General features: G+C 38.1%; 1 protein-coding gene across 1 annotated transcript in view; it reads left to right on the top strand.

The window, feature by feature from the left end:
- The window catches only part of LOC142348138 (uncharacterized), an 84,484-nt gene that overhangs the window by 27,212 nt on the left and 33,863 nt on the right, over positions 1-23,409 (top strand). Inside the window, exon 3 of the mRNA XM_075399343.1 lies at positions 16,287-16,398. Coding sequence (XP_075255458.1) covers positions 16,287-16,398 — 112 coding nt within the window. The remainder of the gene's footprint in view (positions 1-16,286; positions 16,399-23,409) is intronic.

Genomic DNA, 23,409 nt, shown 5'->3' with positions numbered 1-23,409 from the left:
CAAACTCGACGATGAATTTCAATTCAAACGTTATGTGAAATGATCTTTAAAAACGCCAAAATGATCCACAGCTCATTCGAAGCAAAAACATAATCATGGAAAAGACAACAGCAAATTAAACTAAGGAAACAATTTAGCTTTCCTTTATCATTCGATTGAAAACACTAAGCCGAGGACAAGGGATAAATGCGAAAAAATCTGACTTGTTCCTGAAAGCCATTCCCATTCCCAAGTGGCTTTTACAAGACAAAAATCAATTATTTTAGTAAAGTCACTTGGCGCGAAGCGCATTGCCGAAAGCAACACTTTTGTTCGATGCGCATTAATGAAATGAACAAACTCTTAGCAGCGCTAGTATTCCAGGGCATAGACGTGATTCGAAACCTCCACAGGTGCCCCAACTCTACCAGATCAGTTGGCATTAGCTGGTTCAGTGGATAGTCTCGGGAAAGTGCCCTGAACATGAGACCAAGACTCAAAACAAACTTTCCAGGACTTCAAATATCACTTTCTCCTTTCTCTTCCTCCACTGGCGAGACAAAAATTACTACACCAACTTGACTTCAAGACCAATGATGCCTTCAAATTCAAAAGTTAATTGAATAGATCTTTTAGAGCAGCAACATTTTTCACAACGAAATCGAATTAAAACATATTTATTGAAGAGACAACCCCCAACTAAACGTAATAAACAAATTAACTTTATTATGACAGTCTAATTAAAACACTAAGCCCAGGACAAGAGATAAATGAGAAACAAAATCTAACATGTTCATAAAACTCAATCCCAAATGGCATTTACGAAACAAAATGTCGAATGATCATTTAATACAGTCTCATGGCGCGAAAGGAATTGCTGAAAACAATATTTCTGTTCGAGGCGCATTAATGAAATGAACAAATTCTTAGCGGCGCTAGTATTCAAGGGCGTAGACGTGATCGGTAACCTCCAACTGCTGCCCCAATGCTTTCAGCTCAGTTGGCGTTAGTTATTTCGGCGGATGGTCTGAGGAAAGTTCAATGAACAAGCCACCTCAGACTCAAAACAAACGTTCTTTGGGGAATTCCCTGCCAGTCCAATACTAATCAGCGCAGACAGGATCCTGAGTTGAAGGAGTTAAGCCAAGCATTGAGTTATCGGCTTTGAAAAAAAGGAGCACTAGTGGTTGTTGAGTGGGACGCTGTGGCTTTCGTAGTCAAATTTTTGTAATATTTTTACGAAAACAATATGACGGTGTGTTGTTAAAGCAGCTCTCTGCAAACGGAACATGCATAGGTTGATAGTGGCTTTAAAGTGTCCCTGCGATATGTGAGGGCAAATCCATTTCAAAATTATCCCTCGGATGAAGCAAAGTTGTCGAATAAAAATAATTCAAAGACACTTTTTTGTTTGCTTTGCAAGATCTCGAAAAATATCTCTCAAGAATCTGTACTTGAATAACAACTGCATATACTCATATGACTCATAAAAATGCTCTTATTGCTTGGCCAATTAAAAAAAATCACGTTATCTTTGCTAAGCGAAGCATGTTTCAAATTTTTTACATGCTTGAGGTTTTACGATGCATTAAATTACTGCATCGGGATAACTACTGCAGGAATGCTTCTTTGGGCGAAGTCTTTTGGTTCAAAATTGCAGGAAAAAGGAACTGGAAAAAAACCGAAATGAATTGTTCAATGAAGTAAATTTTAAAGCCCAATTTCACTCTTAGTTGTCAAAACCAAGTTTCAGAGTGGTATTACTAAAAAAACACAAATTTCAGAAAGTAATTTCTCTTGGATGGTTTTGGCTGCGCCTCAGCCATCGTTCTGTCTTTTTTTCGTTCTTTTAGCAAGCCTAGAGATATCATTTATATGTCATAATTGTTTGGTTATTGATTGCCAAAAACTCAAAAACAGATGACTAAAATGAGTTGCAAATAGACTTGGGAGATTTGAGATCAAATAATTATAGAATGAAAGCAATTGCGTGCAATTTTCTTATCTGTCAAACGCCAATGAAAACATGTAGTTGTAAAACACCTTTGTGATCTACCAACTAAGGTTTTCAAAATTGGAGACAATTTGTCCGCTTAATTCTGATCAAAATAAATTTTTTACCTGCTATGAAATGCAGGTCAAATTTATCAGTAATTGATAATGTGAATATGTTGGAATTAACGATTTTTACACAAAAACGCACACGTAAGGCGAGTGATATGACCTGCATGGAAGGCCTCAAAGTTTGATTACTAGCTATTTTGATTGCTTGCAAATGATCGAGAGCTTCAGAGGGTCACAGCAAACATTGATCTTGAGATATACTCTAACCTGCTTGAGTGTGGCATTCGCTGATGCCATTGAACGTCACAGCGCACAAGAGTTACTCTGGACACCGCTTGTAATCTTCCAAACAGAAGCCATTTCTTCCTGAATCCACACTCTGAAGTTATAATCAAATTTACCACATGTAATTTTTCCATAAACCAGAACCAAGCTGCATGCAAGGTAGGTGCTTGTAAATAAATTCATAAAAGTAATTTTAAAAATCCTTTGGAAAAAATATACATTAAACAACACCATGTAGTCATTTGCTCTCCATATACTGCCATTTTTTTTCTTAGGTGAATGTTGACTCCGCGCTTCAAGCTGAAGTGAGTTCCGGGATTCTCGAGGAGATTGAATATTGCAACATTACGGTCGAAGTACATGTGCTATTCTTGAGCACCTGACAGAACCGTCCAACACTACATTTGGTGAAACTTACACTCTTACTGTAATTGCTGTATTTGATGATCACCGCGCTAACGCAAACTAGTTTTCAGATAACTAGAGAAACCTAACAAACTAAATCGTTGACATACTTCATCCTCGCCTCATCTTTTGTCCCAAAAATTATCACTATGGCTACGGAAAAATATTACTCCACAAATAATCGTTTTTATAAATATTCAAACTTTTATTCTAATTTATACTCAGAAATCTCTTCAATTGTTGAAGGAGCACTAGTGGTTGTTGAGTGGGACGCTGTGGCTTTCGTAGTCAAGTTTTTGTAATATTTTTACGACAATAATTTGACGATGTGTTGTTAAAGCAGCTCTCTGCAAACGGAACAGTGTCCCTGCAATATGTGAGGGCAAATCCATCTCAAAATTATCCCTCGGATGAAGCAAAGTTGTCGAATAAAAATAATTTAAAGACACTTTTTTGTTTGCTTTGCAAGATCTCGAAAAATATCTCTCAAGAATCTGTACTTGAATAACAACTGAATATACTCATATGACTCATAAAATTGCTCTTATTGCTTGGCCAATTAAAAAAAATCACGTTATCTTTGCTAAGCGAAGCATGTTTCAAATTTTTTACATGCTTGAGGTTTTACGATGCATTAAATTACTGCATCAGGATAACTACTGCAGGAATGCTTCTTTGGGCGAAGTCTTTTGGTTCAAAATTGCAGGAAAAAGGAACTGGAAAAAAACCGAAATGAATTGTTCGATGAAGTAAATTTTAAAGCCCAATTTCACTCTTAGTTGTCAAAACCAAGTTTCAGAGTGGTATTACTAAAAAAACACAAATTTCCGAAAGTAATTTCTCTTGGATGGTTTTGGCTGCGCCTCAGCCATCGTTCTGTCTTTTTTTCGTTCTTTTAGCAAGCCTAGAGATATCATTTATATGTCATAATTGTTTGGTTATTGATTGCCAAAAACTCAAAAACAGATGACTAAAATGAGTTGCAAATAGACTTGGGAGATTTGAGATCAAATAATTATAGAATGAAAGCAATTGCGTGCAATTTTCTTATCTGTCAAACGCCAATGAAAACATGTAGTTGTAAAACACCTTTGTGATCTACCAACTAAGGTTTTCAAAATTGGAGACAATTTGTCCGCTTAATTCTGATCAAAATAAATTTTTTACCTGCTATGAAATGCAGGTCAAATTTATCAGTAATTGATAATGTGAATATGTTGGAATTAACGATTTTTACACAAAAACGCACACGTAAGGCGAGTGATATGACCTGCATGGAAGGCCTCAAAGTTTGATTACTAGCTATTTTGATTGCTTGCAAATGATCGAGAGCTTGAGAGGGTCACAGCAAACATTGATCTTGAGATATACTCTAACCTGCTTGAGTGTGGCATTCGCTGATGCCATTGAACGTCACATCGCACAAGAGTTACTCTGGACACCGCTTGTAATCTTCCAAACAGAAGCCATTTCTTCCTGAATCCACACTCTGAAGTTATAATCAAATTTACCACATGTATTTTTCCATACACCAGAACCAAGCTGCATGCAAGGTAGGTGCTTGTAAATAAATTCATGAAAGTAATTTTAAAAATCCTTTGGAAAAAATATACATTAAACGACACCATGTAGTCATTTGCTCTCCATATACTGCCATAGTTTTTCTTAGGTGAATGTTGACTCCGCGCTTCAAGCTGAAGTGAGTTCCGGGCTTCTTAAGGAGACTGATTATTGCAACATTACAGTCGAAGTACAGGTGCTATTCTTGAGCACCTGACAGAACCGTCCAACACTACATTTGGTGAAACTTACACTCTTACTGTAATTGCTGTATTTGATGATCACCGCGCAAACGCAAACTAGTTTTCAGATAACTAGAGAAACCTAACAAACTAAATCGTTGACATACTTCATCCTCGCCTCATCTTTTGTCCCAAAAATTATCACTATGGGTACAGAAAAATATTACTCCACAAATAATCGTTTTTATAAATATTCAAACTTTTATTCTAATTTATACTCAGAAATCTCTTCAATATCTTTTTTAACCATTTCCGTAGAGATGGCATACAATTGTTTTTCTATGGTAACTCTATTTTTGCTAGTCATCTAATCCGCATGTTTGATTTCTTCACTCGTGAGTCAACCCTAGGTTTTCTGACAACCAACATTTTCCTTTATTTATATCCTAACCACATGTGCGCGCAGTTGCACTGCCCAAAAGGATCAAACAATCTCAGAATTTTAGGGGTTTGGCGTTACTCATGTACTAATTATCAGCGCGTTAGGTTTAGCGGACTCAGTGCCAGGCGAGAACACCAAGAAAACATTTGCTGCGTAAGCAGTGAAACGAAAGCAACTGTAAAGTCAACGGGGTCAGCAATTCTAAGCCATGTAAAGGCTGATGGCCAGACATCGCAAGTGCCCTGGGAAGCTTTTCTTGAAACCTGTGGCTTCTGGTTTAACCTCGAGGAAAGCAAAAGAAATGTCATAAAGAATATCTACAAACAAATCGTTCATTGAAAATAAATTTTTCGACGCTGCCAAAAACAAGACTGGCTTTTATGACACTGGTATACTGAAAAAAATCGATGCTACCATTTTATACGATACTGAGGTGGAAGTAGTAAGGTAATGCAAAACGGTGATGCCTCAACTCAGTCTTGCAAGAACCAGAGAGGAGGAGGACGTCTTAAACAGTTGCAATTTTGTCTTAAAACCATTGCAAGAAGGTTACATCAATGAATAAAGTGGGACGTAGATTCCCAGTTTCTTGACGCAAAAGTTATCCAGGAACGCATGAGCAGAACTAAAGCAAAATATCTCTTGATGAATACAAAGGATTTGATAAATACATGTCAACAGGTAAAATTTCCAATAATTTTCGAAGTCTTTACTGAAGAAGCGAAAGTGGTGACCTTTCTTTAACTGACAAAGTTGATTAGAATAGTCTTTGATATGTTAAACAAAAACATCCCGAACCACGCAAAGCAAATTTGAATTATCTAGTGGTCAAAGAACAACCAAATTGTTTAACATACAGTAAACCCTTATTTGGAAAACTCAAAGCTTCAATGGTTAGAAAATCTGCGATCAAGACGCATGGAGCCATGTTCCTTCCGGACCAGATTCCAACATGGCCAAATCTTGTAACCTCTTTTAGGACGTCCTCGACTGGTGTTTCCTAAAGGATTACTAACTTAGCAATACGAATAGCTATCTTGCATTTGACTTTCCTTCTTAGGTATAATTCATGTCGGATGATAGCTCTTGATAAATGCCCCGGTGTACGACCGATGGGAATTTGGGAGGTGTTAAAGCAAACATTTAGAAAAACTATTGTCACGTGTGCTAAAACCAACCTTAAAATATTATGTGGTGATGAACAACTGAGTGTATGTCAAAAGCGAAGAATCTAAAATGCAATTCAATCATTTAGAGCTGCTTTTAAAATTATGGATTCGGAAGCACTCTTGTTTATAGACGCAAAACACGCTTTCAATAGACTCAACCGTGATCTTGCCCTACAGAACATCAACAAATTATGCCCTTTCCTATCATTCAGTGGGTTTTTCATATCGTGAATTTCATATCGATGAAGTCAATCATATCAATCAAATTTGTGCATTAATAAACAAACAAACAAACAATTTTCTCTGAGAGAGGTACAACCAAAGGTCAACCCCTTGCGATGTCGATGTTTGGAAGTGCCACTCACCCTGAACTTCTTGAAAATTGCATCAGAGTTCAAAAGTGGTATACAAACGATTGTTATGCTCTCGGTTCCCCTGATGATCTGATAAAAACTATTTGTTTCATTGAGAAAACCTGTTCTTGCTTTGGGTTACCATCATACCAAGTGTCAATAACTTGAACAGATTTTTTAGAAACTAGAGCAAATTTTCGTCCAAAACGATGTTGAAATATTTGATGGTTGTAGAGTACATGGCAGAGAAAAAGGCTACGTAAAGCAGAAAAGAAATTTGTAGGAAAATCACTAAAACACCTAAAATCGTTGTTAAAAAGCTGGCCGGTCACGCCAATGTCTCAACACAACATGTCTGTAAATGGTTCAATTCATCGGTTTAGCAAACACTGACCATCATAGCTTCTACACGCCTAGTTTTGGAGACATGTTAAAAAATGTGAGGAATTAATAAACGATGAGCTCATACATATTCTATTTAAAAAACTGTTCGACAGAAGAAAACTCCGGAATATTTTTTTGTTGCCAATAAAAGAGGGTGGCCTTAACATCCTGAACATGATGAACGTTTTAAAGAGTTTGAATGATCTGTTCAACTGTCCATTATTGCTATCTCTGTTTGAACTAAAGCAATAAAAAAATCTACATGAAATAAAAAGGGTGAAAAAGCTTGGTATCAAGTCTGAAAATGAGGATAATTAGGAATCAATTGATAAGAACGAGATTCGTTCAGTGGAGTTAGTCATTGAAAACGATCATTAATCTGGTTAAACGCTATGCCCTTGAAGCGATTTTGGTTCATCCAAAAGCTGTTTTTGTGAAATAAAGCGCTTATCTATGGTTGGGACCCAGTGAATATGACATCATTATGCGCACTCAACGAAAAATTCACTTTGGAACATGCCCTCTGCAGTCCGAAAGGAGGATACAAGCACATGAGACATAATGAACTTCGCGATTCCTTTGTGAACTAGTGATTTCTGCCATGACGTCGAGAACAAACCTCATCTTCAGCCGTTGCAAGAGCAAACCTTTGCTCATAGTATAACGAAAACTGAATATGATTCAAGATTAGATACCAATGCCAACGGATTTTGGGAGTCCAGGTTAAACAAAACTTTTTTAAGCAAGAAATTCCAACCCGTTTGCAAAAAATTTCCCTGAAAGCAGTAGCGAAGCCTACAAGTATCTTTAATAAATTAAAAAGAACGAATATGAACAAAAATAATTGATGTTGAGAGAAAACAAAACTTAGTCCAATTGTCTTTGCAAGCACCTGTGGAGCTGGCCTAATAGCTTCAAAGGCGCTGAAATTACTGGCATCATAGCTCTCTACGCAAAAAGTGTTTGGAGCTGGACCTTCAGCGTCAAGGCGCTGCAATAACCGGCATCAAAATTCTACGCTGACATCGTATTATATCTAAGGATAAAAATCAACTTTGCTCTCCTAATTTCAGCATTTGAAGATCAGGGACATTCAGATGGATGGTTCAGTGGGAGCTGTGGTTGAAGAAGAGAGGCTGTTAGTCTGACTCATTTACTTTCGCCATTAGTTTTCCGTTTTCTAATGTGTCGTTTGCTATACGTTATTCTCAACAAATTTTTGTATTTAAATCTTTTTAAAATCTCTTGAATGTAATTTCAAAAGTTTATCACGATAAAAAAGTCTGAACATTTACTTTTATTATTCATTTTAAAAGCATTTAAAATTTTGTTCCTTAGAATACTAGTAAAAATAGTTTACAAAACCTTGTACTGGTCTCTCTATTGAAACAAGTTCTCGAACTAATTTTTTCCCGGTGTTCTATAGGCTTTTTGCTCCTTTTTTCTCGAGAAAAACAGCATAAAAATTAGGGGCCCGATGACTGTTCCTGGAAAGCCTCCGTGTTTATTTGTTGTCCGGTCTGAGTATATTTTTCCATTTTTAACGCATTGTTTTTTTGATAGAAATGATTTCAGATACCTTTCCAGACCCTTAGTTTTTTCGCAAAAAGTTTATTAAAATCTTGAGTTGAACACTTTTGATCATTCTAAAAGATACAATTAAAATCCTAGTTTTGTTCTAGAAAACGTAACATAGATTCCGTTAATGAAAACACAGTGTTGTTCAACGATTTAATTTTATGAAAACAGAATTGTTTTTTTTATATTATGCTCTTCAACATAATCTAACATTTGTTAGAGTAGAGGCCTTTCAAATTTTTTAACTAAAGTTGGTGTCACTGAAATTGGCTCACAGTTCACTGATTCATATTTTTTGGAGTTACACATGCGTGTTTAGGGACATCTGGTATAAAATTGTTTGAAAAACATTAGTTAAATGCAAGAGGTCAACGTGTTCCACTAGACATTTCACTACAGTTGAAAGAGCCTGCGGGGAGGAATCCAGGACCCGCTGTTTTGTTCTGTAGTACCGTATTAATTCTACGATTTTTTTCTCATTATAATGAAGGAATGAAAAAATATTTTTTCAAACACAAAATTTGGTAACTCAGCCAAAATTTTTCTGCCCGTTGTACACTTGTAACCTGGAAAAACAATTATTTGAAGTATTAGTCACCTGTTTTTTATCATGTAAAATGATACTATTGTTCCAAAAAATAAAAATATCGTGTTTTTTTCTTTTTCTTTGATTTGTGTGTTTATAATTTTCCACTGCTGTTTTGAATCAGGAAAACTCTCGAACATTTTCTTTGTATACTCATTACTTGCTTTTCATAATTGTTTCGTAGTGGCCTTTCTGGTTATTTTGTATGTTTTATAGGCGGGAACATTTGCCTTCTCCTTCCAAATATTAAAAACTCTGTGTTTTAAGTTAATAATTTTCAATAGTTAGTCAGTTGTCCACTTTTTTCTTTGGACTGTTCTTTGGCTCTCCAGTTTTTATTGGAGCTAAAATGTTCAACACATTTTTCAACAGCTCTGAAAACGTTTGAGAAGTGGAATTTGCATGTTTTTGTTGATTCGTCGCTCTCCAATCTGGTGAGGTAATTCTCTTATTCAGTTCATCTCTTGAAAATTTTGTCTTATCCCGGTAAAGGTATTGCGCTATCCTTTTATCGTTATCAAAATCCAAAAACAAATCAAAATTCTGATAAAAATGATCACTTCGAAAAATTTGTTCCTATGCTATCGTATCGAACATCTGATTTATTGTTTTATCAATGATTAAATGTAGTTTCATTGTTTCCATTTGTCCAGGACCCGCTGCTTTGTTCTGTAGTACCTTATTATTTATACGATTTTTTTCTCATTATAAAACTGAATGAAAAAATATTTCAATTTCATGCCAATTATTGGGAGCGAACTCTCTTAAAAACCGTTTTTTGCTGAAAGCAATTTCGATTGTAATCCTGGAATGAAGTAATGTTGTCTGTCAATGAATATTCTCCTGATAATTGTGATATCAGTTCATCCAGAAAAAGTCTCCCAGGATTTTTATTGGAGCAATATGAAATGCTCATTAGAAGTTTTTCTAATGGTTCAAGTTTTTAAATCCATGTCGATTTGAAAACGATTTTTATTAATTTTATTAAAATTGCTTCTAAAATTATATTGGTATTCATATTCTTCTTCCACCTCCCGATGACAGTTTTTTTAATTTTGACCCACTTTTATGACTGAAATAAAGCTTGTTGCTTGAAAAACTTCAGTTATATATCCTTTTTTTGGTTTTTCCACTTTCCAGTAGATATTAGGCACGGTTGGCTGTATTTTGGCTGAAAAAATCCTTGAGGTTTTCTTGTGATTGTTATTGACACTCCGCATATACATATAGAAAATTTTAGGATGCAATCTTAAAATAGCAATTTTTTTGTAAATTTCTAATGTATGAAATTTCTCAAGTTTCACATCACCACAGGATATTTTAAGATAACATGAAGTTAGTAGCTAGTATAAAAAATTTTGAGGACAAAAACATTTCAGTTATGTTTTGAATTATGAGCTTTTTTCAAAATTTAAATTGCTAGAATGAAGTTTGAGTGACTTTTCACAAACTATTTTATCATTTCTTTTTCTCCAAAAAAACATTATATTGAAAAGCGCAAAAATATCATTTGGGAATCTTTTCCAAAAAGTATAATCAACCAAACTCAAAATATCCTGTATGACCATTGCTGTTCCAATTAATCTTAAAGTTTTCACTTTTCACTTCCTTTTTAGTTTCTTTCACAGGCACATTGCACCCAGCAGGCCGATACCCCGCACTTGAAACAGTTTCTGATGGTGGACACCTTTTTTCGAGTCAACTTTGGCTTGAATTGATGCCATCTGCTTGATCCAAAGTACAGTCCAAAATTTTACAATCGGGGTTTTGAAATTTGCCTCTTTTTGCATCTGCAATACAATTCAACTTAGAATTAAGTTTTTCAATTTCTACCAATGGTACCATTCTTTACTTTTTGAAATTTGCAAATTGCTAGTCTTTACGGTTTTTTCCTAGCGTATTTTGACAAAACTGCTCTTATCTCTTTTGCTGCCTCTTTGCCTCGCAGACCTTGATCAATTGAATTTTGTCCAGCGTGAAAAATCAGACATTCTGCTTTAGTTGATATCGCATAATTTAATTGTTTGCAATGTTGCCCCGGTCATGAATTTTAGATGACCGATACGACTGGATAGCTGCCTCATCAATAATGTCATTTTGACAGACTTGTTGTATGTGCTATCAGAAATTAGATTATTCGTAAATCGCGGGACAAATTTTGTGAAAAATTGCGTGTTAAAATGTGGAGTTGCTACAATTTTGTCTGGTGTTTGGAATTTAATGAGGTTGATAGCAATTTGTCATTTTTACTCCTCGAAGGTTGATTTTCAGACTGCGCTTGGTTATAAAGTTTTCTTTGATGCCGTTCTCAAATTTTCTATTCCATGGTTATTTTTCTCATATTTGTTGCGACGTTAAGTGACTTCTTTCTTTGATATCTTAGTTGCATTACCTCGTTTACCAGCTTTTCTTTTGACCATTTCGATAAATTTGTGGTATCCGTTATCTTGATATCGTATGCTTAGGGTTATTTAGTTTTTAGTTCTTCAAAAAAACCGAATACAACTTTTTTCCCTTTAACGTGAAAATTGATTGTTTCAGAGTTGAGAAACTAGGAACAATATGGAGCTGAAACGGAATGTGTGTGTTAGTAACAAAATTGATTGATCTCACCAAATGACGAGAGAATACCCAGCCAGTAATGATATGTTGTGTATTGAAAAATATGGAGTTCAATAAGCTGCTGTATTATCATTTCATTGATAGATCTAAACATTACGAAATGATTTATGAAGATGTAGTGCTGGGACGGCATAGAACCAGCCAATATTCACCCAGTGTAGGGGCGGGGTATTTTTTAATTTAGCCTTTAAAAAAGGTTAAACCCAAAGGCCTCTGATATTGCCGGTAAAACTCTGAACATACCGGTTGTCAACGTAGTCAAAGATCTCATATCGAACAGTAAACGAGGAGACAGCTCACAGACCAACTAGTACAACGAGCTTCACCAACAACATTCCTTAGAAATTCACAGTCTCTAAATTGTTATCAATAACGGTATCGACCTCAATAGACTCTTAAAGACACGGAAGAAGCCGAACAAGCAACAACGAGAAGCGAAACGACAGAAATTGGAAGAAACTCAGGACATTGAATAACTTATAGTAAGTTTTTGTGAAAAGACTGGATTTAAATTTCCAGGCTTTAAACAAAACTTTGTATCGACTCATCTTCTGTTGTTAAGAGACTGGATTTAGTTGTCCAGACTCCTAGCGTTATCTGTCCTTCTGTTCCTTGAGTCTCGCTTTATTTATCCTCCCTTAACAAGGACAAAAAGTTGCAATACGTGTGAAAAAGTGATAAAGCAAACATCGCCAAGATACATATGCGTCGCCTGTAATGTTCATATGCACTTCAAGCCAAGTTGTACTGGATTTACGCAAGTTGCAGTTAATGGTCTCAAAGAAACGGGTCAACTGGCAATGATTCTCTGTGTGAACGATTGACAAGATGAATGAAAAGATTGACACAGAAACGCAGGAGATCAACAAAACATTGCAGACAATGGAAGAGAGAATAACGGCAGTCGTTGATACAAGAGTGGATAATGCCATACTACATGCGAAAAAGTAGATTAGAGCTATGCGGAGGTCTTCGCCGTCCAGCCAAGAAATGTAGGTGCTACATTCAAAGCACACTCCAAATAGCCGACTGACTTGGAGCTCAATATCAGAAAAAGCATTCGAATACAAGGGGTTCCAGAAGACCCCGACAAATCCAAAGCCCAGAATTTTGTCCCTACTACGAATGAAGTGAACGATGTTTTAAACCGAATAGTAGTGACAACGCAAATAACGGAGCTAAAACGAATTGGTAAATTCAGCAACATCAGGAAAAAACCTCGGACACTACTTCTGACGCTTCCGACTGAACATGATGCCAGACAATTTTTAGCGAAAGCCCTCGAAAAAAGAACAGTTCTACCTGAGAAAGATGTGTTCATTTTACCAGCCTCGTCAAAGAAGACGCAATTAAAGAAAACTTGCGTCTTAAAAACGAAGAGAACTACTTGAGGAAAAATGTTTTCCCGCGATAAACTGAAAATTCGAAACCTCGAGTTGTTCAATGACGGCAAGAAAGTTGATTTAGGAGATAACCATGAAGGATGGTGACTAGTTCATCAATATTCTTCTGAATAATACAAGAAGCCTAGCAAGCCGGGAAAGAAGATTGAAATTTTCTAATGCAGTAATGCTTAATGAATATAACATTATTTGTGCTTGCGAAACATGGTTAAACGACAACATTTCATCATCTGAATTACTCATAGACAACTACACTATAAATAATTCAGACAGAGAACAAGATGCGGAACACCACACTCACGGAGGGGCAATGATTGCCATCAAAAACATCTTAACATCTGAAAAACTTAATACTGACCAACCCGACTGTTCACTCACCTGCAGACTAGAATTTAACAAATTCAGATTTTTTATTCTTGTGTTCTACAACCCCCCCCCCCAAAGGAAGTGGGTACTGATACGCACAAGAGGACTTTGAACCATTTCTGTCAGCCCTATCAAAAATAGCACAGCAATAATCTGTGGAGATCTCAACTTTCTGAACACAAACTAGCACAACTTATCAAGTGAGGACACTGACGAACAGGAAAAACTAGAATTTCTTGAAATCAATTTTCTTCAAATTGTTGTTTTTAACACCCGCGAAAACAACAAAATGGAGGTTGCCTTCTACCGAAATTGCTACATGACCTCCGCTTTTGACGAAGAATTCACAAAAACATGTAACTGCTCAGATCACAAGGCAATCAGTCTTCTAGTTGAGTGCCCTCATACAAAAATGAGACCACCTTTGAGAAGTTTTCAAAGTTTTGGAAGAGCTGATTACTCTGAAGTAAGCGAAATGATCATAAAATCTCTACTACCTTGAATTACACCAAGTGCGTCCAATTTGATGAAAAATTGAACACTCAGCGTAAACTCGTAGCGAACAAACCAACGTCATATTGGAAAATCACCGTAAGGAAATTTCAAAAAGTTGTGACAGAGGCCGCAGAAATAGATCGCTGTAATTATCAAGACAAAATAATGAGCACCGGAGACGCCACTTTGATCTTCAAACAAACATCTGAAAAATCTTAGTAAGTCACCAAACCTCCCAAAATTTCTAATCAACGTTGGAAGGTCAGCATCTAACATTGAAGACAACTTAAGTAAACTTACTAAGCGAACTCTTTCATTATGTCTACACTCCTAAGCATTCTTTTGGCATAGAAGACGTCAGTTCTGTGAACCCAACTTCAACAAACTTCTGTTTATCAAAGCAAAAATCTAACCGAATAACAATCGGAGCTCGACATCACTAAGATTAGAGGCCCTAACGGGTACCCCACTATCTTCTACCAAAAAACAGTGAAACCAATTACTGATATCTTATACCTAGTCTTTGAGAACATAAAGTGCTTGAGAAAAATAGCCGACCAATGGAAAATCGCATCAGTCACCCCTATTTATAAGAAGGGCGACAGGAAGCTGGTCACGAATTTTCGTCCGGTTTCTCTACTGAATATCGACAGTAGAATTTTCCAAAAATGCATGTACGAGCAACTATATGAACACTTTAAAAAACAATCGAGCAAGCATCAGCATGTTTTTGTTCGAGGTAGATCTGTAACTACAAAAATGCATTCCTTCCTGCAAAAGATTTACGACGCAATGGACAAGAACACAAGTGACAACATAGCTACCTTTTACTCTAACTTCTCCAAAGCTCTCGACAGAGTACCGCATAAGGAGTTACTCATCAAAGTACGTCAAATTGGTGTGGGTGGATGCTTCCTCGAAGTTTTGGTTTACTATCACCACAATAGAAGACTATTCGTCAGAGCTGATAACACAAGCTCTAGGATTCTTGAAATCACAAGTGACGTCCCCCAAAGTTCTCTTCTTGACCCCTTCTGTTCTGTATACTCATCAGCGACCTCCCAGATGTCCTAAGATTTAGCAATCCATACCGGTTTGCCGATGACCTGATGATCCTCTTTATAGGATACAGTGACACCGAATTCCAGGAGGACATAAATGCAGTAAAAAGCTGGGTAGCGACAAACAAAATGGAACGTGCAGTCGACAAGTCTGCAATACTAAACATAAGGGGGCCAGAAGAGGATTTTGAACTCCTAAATCAAAATTTTAAATCTCTGCAAGCTTTCAAGGACCTTGATATAAACGTCAGTAAGAAACTGACATTGTCGGCTCATCTAAATGCCAGACTCAATAAAGCAAACAGAGTCCTTTACTTGATAAGGAGGAATGTCGCCTTTGCCGTAAAACCCTTCATAAAACTGGAATTATACAAATCGCTGGTTCTGCCAGTCTTGTTATACGGAATCATCTGTACCACGCCCTCAAAATCTTATTTAGGCAATTTTGAAAAACTCCAGCGGAAAGCAGTTAGGTTGATAACAGGACGAAACGAGCCGTATGAGAATCAACTGAGGCTTTTGAACATCTTGCCATTACCAATGTACTTGCAGATGAACGATCTCCTCACTCTGTCAAAGCTTACTCAAGAAGGAAGAGACGATATTGAAACACCTGAAATAAACAAAATTCGAGGAAGATCAACAGAATTGTACATGCTCAGAAAAGTAAGGTGCGAAACGAATTCTTTTTCAAAAATTGCAGACTAGCAAGCCGAATCGACAATGAAATAAATTTTATGGAACCGCGAGGACTGAAAAACCGAATACTCAACTTGACGTGTAAGTTTGTTAATAAATCGTTCAACACTCAAAATATCTGCACGTGGCAACTGTGTTGCGATTGTCACCGATGCAGAAATTTACGGACAATTCTCTAAAAGCAAGACTCAAGGGTCAGAACGACCCCTCGACAAGCAGTCCTAAATTCCCAACAACGACAACAATTGCGTTTTAATGCACTAATGTCTCTCTGAATGACATGCATTTTCAAGTCTTAGCGAATGTCAGTTATCGGATCTTTTCCGCTTGCGTCCTCGGTACGTTATGCACCCCGAGTAACAGATAGCGTGCCTTCTGCATAGTAAATTGCTCTGTAAAAAGTATGGCCTTTTCCCCCTCAGCTTAGTGGTCAGATACCATATAGCTCCCCCCAAAGCATGGTAATTATACCACAATCTTTCTGTAGAACTTTGATTGACATATGTTTGATTTGGGCAGATCCCAGAATCAATATTTTTTCAAATGATTTTTAAATTTACGTTCATGAATTTGGTCACAAACAGCTTCCTTGCATGGAGCTTGATTCTGGTGTATCGAAAAATACATTTTGGTAAATTTAATTATGAACTTAGGGTGTGGATTCAGAAAGCGATGGCTTCTGTTTGAAAGGTTACAAGCGGTGTCCAGAAGAACTCTTATGTGCTGTGACCTGTGATGGAATCAGCGAATGCCATACTCAAGCAGGTTAGAGTATATCTTGAGATCAATGTTTGCTGTGAGCCTCTCAAGCTCCTGATTATTTGCTAGCAATCAAAATTGCTAGAAATCAAACCTTGAAGCCTTCCATGCAGGTCAAATCACTCGCCTTACGTCTGCGTTTTTGTGTAAAAATTGTTAATTCTAACATATTCACAAAATCAAATACTGATAAATTTGACCTGCATTTTATAGGCTTTAGGCTTTCTGGAGAAAATGAACAAAAAAATGACAGAATGAATGATGAGACGCAGCCAAAACCGAAGACAAATTTCTTTGAGTTTAAATTTAATTAGTGATCTCAATCTGATACTTCATTGTGACGAGCAGGAGTGAAATTGGGCTTAAACATCAACTTTGTTTTTAGCATTTCATTTTGTTTTTTTAAAAATAAACATGCTTTTTCCTGCAAACTTGAAACAAAAATTTTTGTCCAAGGAGACATTGCTGCAGTAGTTGTCCCAATGCAGTAATTTTCTATATCGTAAACCTTCGAGTGTGTTTCAAAGTGGGAACATTCTTCGCCACGAAAAAATCACGTGAGTCTTTCTAATTGTCCAAGCATTGTGAGCCATTGTATGAGTCATATGAGTATTTGCAGTTTTTATTCAAGAACAGATTCTTGACAGATAATTTTCTAGATCTCGCAAAGGAAAGAAAAGCGCGTAGTGTTAAAATGCGCTTCTGTTTGACAACTTTGCATGTATCCGAGGGAAAATTTAGAGATGGACATGCCATTAATTATGACAGGGACTCGGTAAAACGACCATCATCCTGTGCATGTTTCGTTTGCAGAGAGTTGGCTTAACAACACACCGTTTTCGTATAAATATCACAAGACCATGAAAAAGCTGAAGAACTAAAAAAGAACTATTGAAGTCGAGAAAGCCTACCATCTGTCCTCTCATGTTTCATGCCCTGGGTTTTCAGTATTTTGTTCTTCATTTATGTTCCATCTGCTTTTTCGGTCTGGGTTTTAATCGTTTCCATGGTGGTATACCCGAGCCTTAGGCAATCAGACCTTTAGAGGAATGAATTCCAAGCCATGGAGACCAGAGGATCGGTGCGAGGACAATCTGGGGTCCAGTTTTTCGAGGAGTCGAGTCCGGTGAGCCTCAAGTCTCCTTTAAATCATCTTTCGGGACCTGACAGAGCATGTGTTATCTGAACTTGTAGTGTTGCCACGTTATCATTTCAGCTCTGCAATCAAAGTCGCAAAACTACTCTGTGATGTAATTTCTGTCACTATCACTATATTTCTTTTGTCTGGAACTTTTATAGTTTTCCCTAACAGAAGACTTACGTTTCAGATACTAAATGTGCACAAGGATCACCAACTTCAGTAACCACAGTGTAAAAATCATCACAAGCTTCCCTCACTTGACTACGAGAGCCACCGCGTCCCACTCAACAACCACGTGTGCTCTCTTTTTTCAAGGGCGATAACTCAATGCTCTGCATTAACTCCTTCATCTCAGGCTCCTGTCTGCGCTGATAAGTAATGGACTGGCAGGGAATTTTGAGTCCAAGGTGGCTTGCTCATTGCACTTTCCTCAGACTATCCGCTGAAGTAACTAACGCCAACTGAGCTGGTAGCATTGGGGCAGCACTAGGAGGTTGCCGATCACGCCTACGTCCTGGATCACTAACGCTGCTCCGAAGTTGTACATTTCGGTAATGAGCAACGAAAAGCAATATTGGTCTCGGCAATGCGTGGCGAGCCAAGTGACTGTATTAAACGATCATTGGACTTTTTGTTTCGTAAATGCCACTTGGGAATGGGTTTATGAACATGTGAGATTTTGAGATCATTTCACATAATGTTTGAATTGAATTTCATCGTCGAGTTTGAAGTCAAATTTGAATTGTGATTTTTATCTTGCCAATGGAGGAAGAGAAAGGAGAAAGTGATTTGTTCTGCGGTGTGGTTCTTTCAGGTAGGACGGGAAAAGCGTCTTTTAATAACATTGTCAGTGACAGTTTTTCGTATTGTAATCGGGCTTTATCCTAGGTTTTTAATTACTTTTGAACGAAGTTTGACGCAATTGTTGTAAACGTGTTGTTTTTTTTGTGAAAAGTTTCCGCTTGACCATTTTTAACTTTCGAGTGACTTCTACACCCTTGAATTTTTCGTTTTGTAATCTAATTTTCTCTCATTATCATTTGTCAGCGGCTGAAGTGGCGATAGTTCACTACTAAACGCCAAATGAAAACTGCGCCAAAATTGTTCAGTTTTTATCTCAAAATTTAGTAGTAGATAAATTGGTATATAATAACCTCTATTGACACCCATTGAAGCAACCGTAGTTGATTTAATTACACCCCTCCACCTAACCGAAGGAGGCTACTATCGATTTAGACTCCCGCTAGTTGTTGATGAGAAATGCTGCCCACGTTAATTTCTTTGGTATGTACTTGTAAAATTTTACTGCAAAACTGCTAAAGTCACCATCTACAGCTTTGTTCACCTATCCCTTTTTAAAATTGCCTTCGTAGCGTCATTTAAAAAAATAAGTAATTTTTTATTCTCACGTGACTTACTCTCATGACTTTTCCTTTCAAATGAAATTGACTTTTCCATTCTTGAATTGGATGAGTCAAGGTCGTTTGAGGATCAAATTTTAGTCAACTCATGAGCAGTTTTTCAGTACTTCAGTCCTTATCTGCTAAAAGCAGCTCAGCAATTAATGAAAAACAACGATATAAAAGTGTTTGTCATATTTTTTTCATTGTATGTGGAGACCTTGTATCTACAAAGCTATCGAATATCGCATTTGTTTAGAAAACGCGCTGGCTATTGTGTGCGTAGAAGGTGTTGGGGGGCATTATCTGTTGACAAACGATCATTGGTACTGAACAGCTAGTTATCTTGTTGCTCGAGCATATTTCTAATTTTGAAAAAAATTCCGTTTGTATTACATGAAGACTTTTCAGCCAAGCATTTGGCGTGAGAGTTACCATCCTCTAGTTCTCTTTTTATATTTCAATCCTGCGCTACATAAATGGTTAGTTTCTAATCAGTCAAAAAAAGTCTTGACAATTGATTGGTTGGTCTGCCTTGTTAACTGTTTTCCGCTTGTCATACTGTCGCAAGATGTCGATGGTGTCAGGACCATTCACCTAATGCCGTTTTCTTTTTCATTGAACTTGTTTCAGTGACCCTCTGGAGCACTGGAGATCGTGAGAATACACGGCTGAGGGTTACTGCTGGTCTTTGGACTATTCCTGTAGCCGTCTGGATGTCGAGGCTCCCTGCTATTCCGTCTACATCTGTGCTTTCGCAATCTTCGCACTAGACAGATTCCTCGGGATTTGATGTCCTTGAGCACCCACACATTGTCACCCTCATCCAGCTCATCACTTGACTTTTGCCATTTCGTTCTCTTCTTGAGCTCAAGAACTCGTTCGGTTAGAAGTCTGCTCCAGCAGTGATCAAGTAGTGTGCGTCAACTTGAATTTCATAGTGGAGAACGGCTGGTTGTTGTTCACAAGAGGTTTCGAACAAGTGTGTGGTGTGCGAACAAGGAAGTGATTAAGAGTTGGTCACTCAGCTCAGATGTTGCAGCCCATATGCGTTTATGGCCCGCAGTTCAAAATTACCTCGGCTTCTGCCAGAACTGTCCGGAAAACAGCGTGTTCGTTTGCCATTGCTCTTTACTCTAAGTGGACTCCTCTTTGCCTCTCCCAGTATCCTCCGAAGTATGGGTGTCAATAGTGGGTTAAAAGTCGACTGAATGTTCTGTTGAGCGAATTGAAGTCATGAACTCGACTGACTGGTAGTTCCTTTGGAATTTTAACTTACTTGCTTTGTTGGCGGCAATGAAGTTTTTGCCGTTTTCACTCGCAATGAAGTCAGGGTTTCGACGTCGTGATACAAAACTACGGATGGCTATTAGGGTATAGTCGGTTGAGAGATCATGGTAGAAAGGTCTTCAAGGTAGAAAGGTTCAAAAATGTCCATTCCGGTATTGACAAAAGGGTATTGCTTGTTGTCATCTGGAAATCTGAACTCGGGTTGATCAGGCATCTTTGCCTCAACCTTTCTCTGACCTCTATCGTTTGCAAATGAAACAGTTATTCCCCAGACTTCTCAGTACTTTTCGCAATCCAGTCATCAGAAACTCTGTCGCTGGTGGGCCTAACAGTGAGGAAACTGCTCCTGAAAAACTCTTTTTGGGACCTCGTGATGTAGTTGTTTTGCCCTGGTCTCATCTGATTCATTTTCCTTTGTTTGAGGTCTCGGGTACTTCGTTTTGTCTCCTGGCTCGCTTTGAAGCGTCTTTTTGCCGTTCTTGTGGAGTTGAGAAGTCATTTGCACGTTGAAAATGTTTCAACCTCAATGACAGGCGTCTGAAGTTGTGTTGTCTGTGCCGCGGATTTGTTAAGAGCAGTGTCCTCGGAGAAATTTCAGGAATCTTGAAGTTTGCTTGGAAAGTCGGGTGTTCCAGCTCTGCTCCAAGTGTTGCCGCTTCCAATTCTTGTTTTGAAATGCTCAGCTGATTGGTCGGTGCAACTTTTGTTTTGCTGATCACATATCGTTATGCGGAAGATCCATCGATGTCGGTTGTCCTCCCATACACTGTGGTAACAATTGCAGTCATTGAGGTGTCAGTGAACGAGTGAAACTGATGAGTTCCGTTAATGTTGAGAATCAAGCATCTAGCAATTTGGATTGAAGTAATGGTGGCAGTCCTCTATCCACTCCTGGAGTTCACGTTAGTAGCCTCCTGACACTGGTTGATCGTTTGATTGTTTTTTTGGGAGAATCGATCGTATTCTGATGACAATCGGTAAAATCAGTCCAGCCTCATAAAAGACGCCGCCATTGAAAGCACCTTCCCTTGAGTCAGCTGTTGTTCTGTCAAGCTGCTTGTTCTAATGCGGTAGGCTTTCTAATGCGGTTGTGTTGTTGCTTGGGATTTATGTCAAATGGAATCTTCCTGTCTGCAGAGCAGTTTTGAGCTCCAAGTTCTGTAGGCCGCATCATCTGTAGGGTAGGTCTGCACGAAATCCTCCATGTTGAACTGCTGCATGATTGACGTGTATTCCTCTGGATGCTCTTGTTTGTTGTCATGTGCACAGTTCTGCAGAACAAAGTTTGCACAGTTTGAACATGTGGCTCCCAATACGAGTCAATTTTATTTGAAGATCTTCTCAATGTCATTCTCAGTCCACAGTAAACGTAGAATGGCCTGGTCTCGTGGTTGGATGCCAATCTGCGTAAACATTTCCTCAATATCCGCCTGGATTTCTACTGAGTACTGTCAAGAGGAGAAGGCTTGCAGGTTGCTAAGAAGATGCGGTCGTGTCAGCAAGGCATCATTAATGAGATTCCTTTTAATTTTGGACGCAGCGTTTTTGACTCTGCTGATTTTTTCGGGCTTCGGTTCGTTGATCACTGAATTATGAGAAAGGTTCCAAATAGACTGTCAAACTAGGTTCTGCAGTTGAGATGTAAGTTTTATCCAAACATTTTTTGATTGTTTCCTCATTCCGCTCTCTGAAGTTTGTGTCCCTGTGCAATCTTATGGAGTTTGATGTCTTTCCTCCTTGGAAGTCCAATCTGTTCTTTGTCGTCAGTGTTTTATTGTATCAATGAGCATGGATACATCTTCTTTATCATCTGAAAACGTCCATTGGAAGAGCACTTATTGATGTTCTTTCCCTCATTTGGCCAGAAAAGCTGAAGATCTTCATTGGGATCGTCTTGTTCTCTCTTTGATATGAATCAATGCAGAGTGTTGACTCCGTATGGGCTGGCAGTTAGTCCAATTGTGAACTGTGAAAACTGTTGCTGTGAATGCATCTGCTAGAATTATTATTCCTTTCCGGCTGTGCCAGATTTTTGTGAAGTTTTTGTTCTGGAGATGAGTGTTCTCTGTAGATCTTTCAACATTTCAGTTCGAACTCTTAGCATCCGAAACACCTCCATTGCTGCTGCGTACAGAGACCTTTTGATCACAGGAAAACTGCAGCACAAAGCCCCTATGCTGATCATGACATATGTTGTTTTAACTGACTGTTCACCTTGAATTGAAGCTGGTAGTAGGGTTATGGCTTTGGATTGTTTAACTTGAAGTGCATCGGCAACCTTCTGTGTTATTTGTGTGTTCACTGCCGTTGTCCAGCATGCGTAGATTTCGATGCAACTGTCTCTATCGAAAAGTGTTACTGGTATGGCCTGCAACTGTATGTGATGTCTGATCTAGAAAGTTTCCTGTTGGTTGCTGCTAGTGGAGGAGTAGTTGCCTATAGTGCACTGACTGTTATTCTGTTGCTGTTGTTGCTCTGCGGTTTCATCGGCTGATGAAAACCTTTTTGATTCCACTTGCCCCTTTGTGCAATGCTGTTGATGGATCCACCTTGTTTATTGTGGTCTGTTGGTTGTAGTTCGAACTCGTCTGTTGCCTTTGGTCTTTTCAATAGCTTGACTGCTTTTGGTTTGTGAAGCTCTTGTTTTGTGAGATTTGATTCCAGTTCCCACTTGGTTGAAATTTTTGTTGTTGCTGCCCTCCGTCTGTCCTATTGAGTGTAGAGTGCTGGAAGCCGTTGCATCTGCCTACAGGAAAATTTTTGTATTGGCAGAGGCCCTTTTCGTGAGATCTTGAGCAAATAAGGCAGAGGTTATACCTCACACAAGCCTGTTGGTCATACACTGATTTTTCCAAGTGTGCGGGTTACCGACCAAGTTTATTGTTCTGTGAAGAACTCTTCACTCTGGTTCCGTTTTGGGGAGATATACCCGCACGCTTCTGCGTATGAGTCAATACAATCAGGAAAAGGGGTAAGGTCTGTTTGACACAGCTTGGTTTCCTTTGTGTTGATTCCTAATAATTAGCATGGTAGTGTTCAGTTTGTCTCCGGCCTTTCGCATCACTACTGAAGACTTGAGATCAGCTTCATGGTTGAGGCTGGAAGGTTTTCACCAGTCTCCCCAGAAGGATGCGAAGATCACAATGTTCGGTTTGTCTAATCTGGGGTTAGGCCAGTTCTGCAATT

The sequence above is a fragment of the Convolutriloba macropyga genome, chromosome 10, assembly GCF_964194025.1.
Source record: "Convolutriloba macropyga chromosome 10, txConMacr16.3, whole genome shotgun sequence".
In the NCBI taxonomy this organism is placed as follows: domain Eukaryota; kingdom Metazoa; phylum Xenacoelomorpha; order Acoela; family Convolutidae; genus Convolutriloba; species Convolutriloba macropyga.
This window is presented reverse-complemented; position numbering and strand designations above follow the sequence as displayed.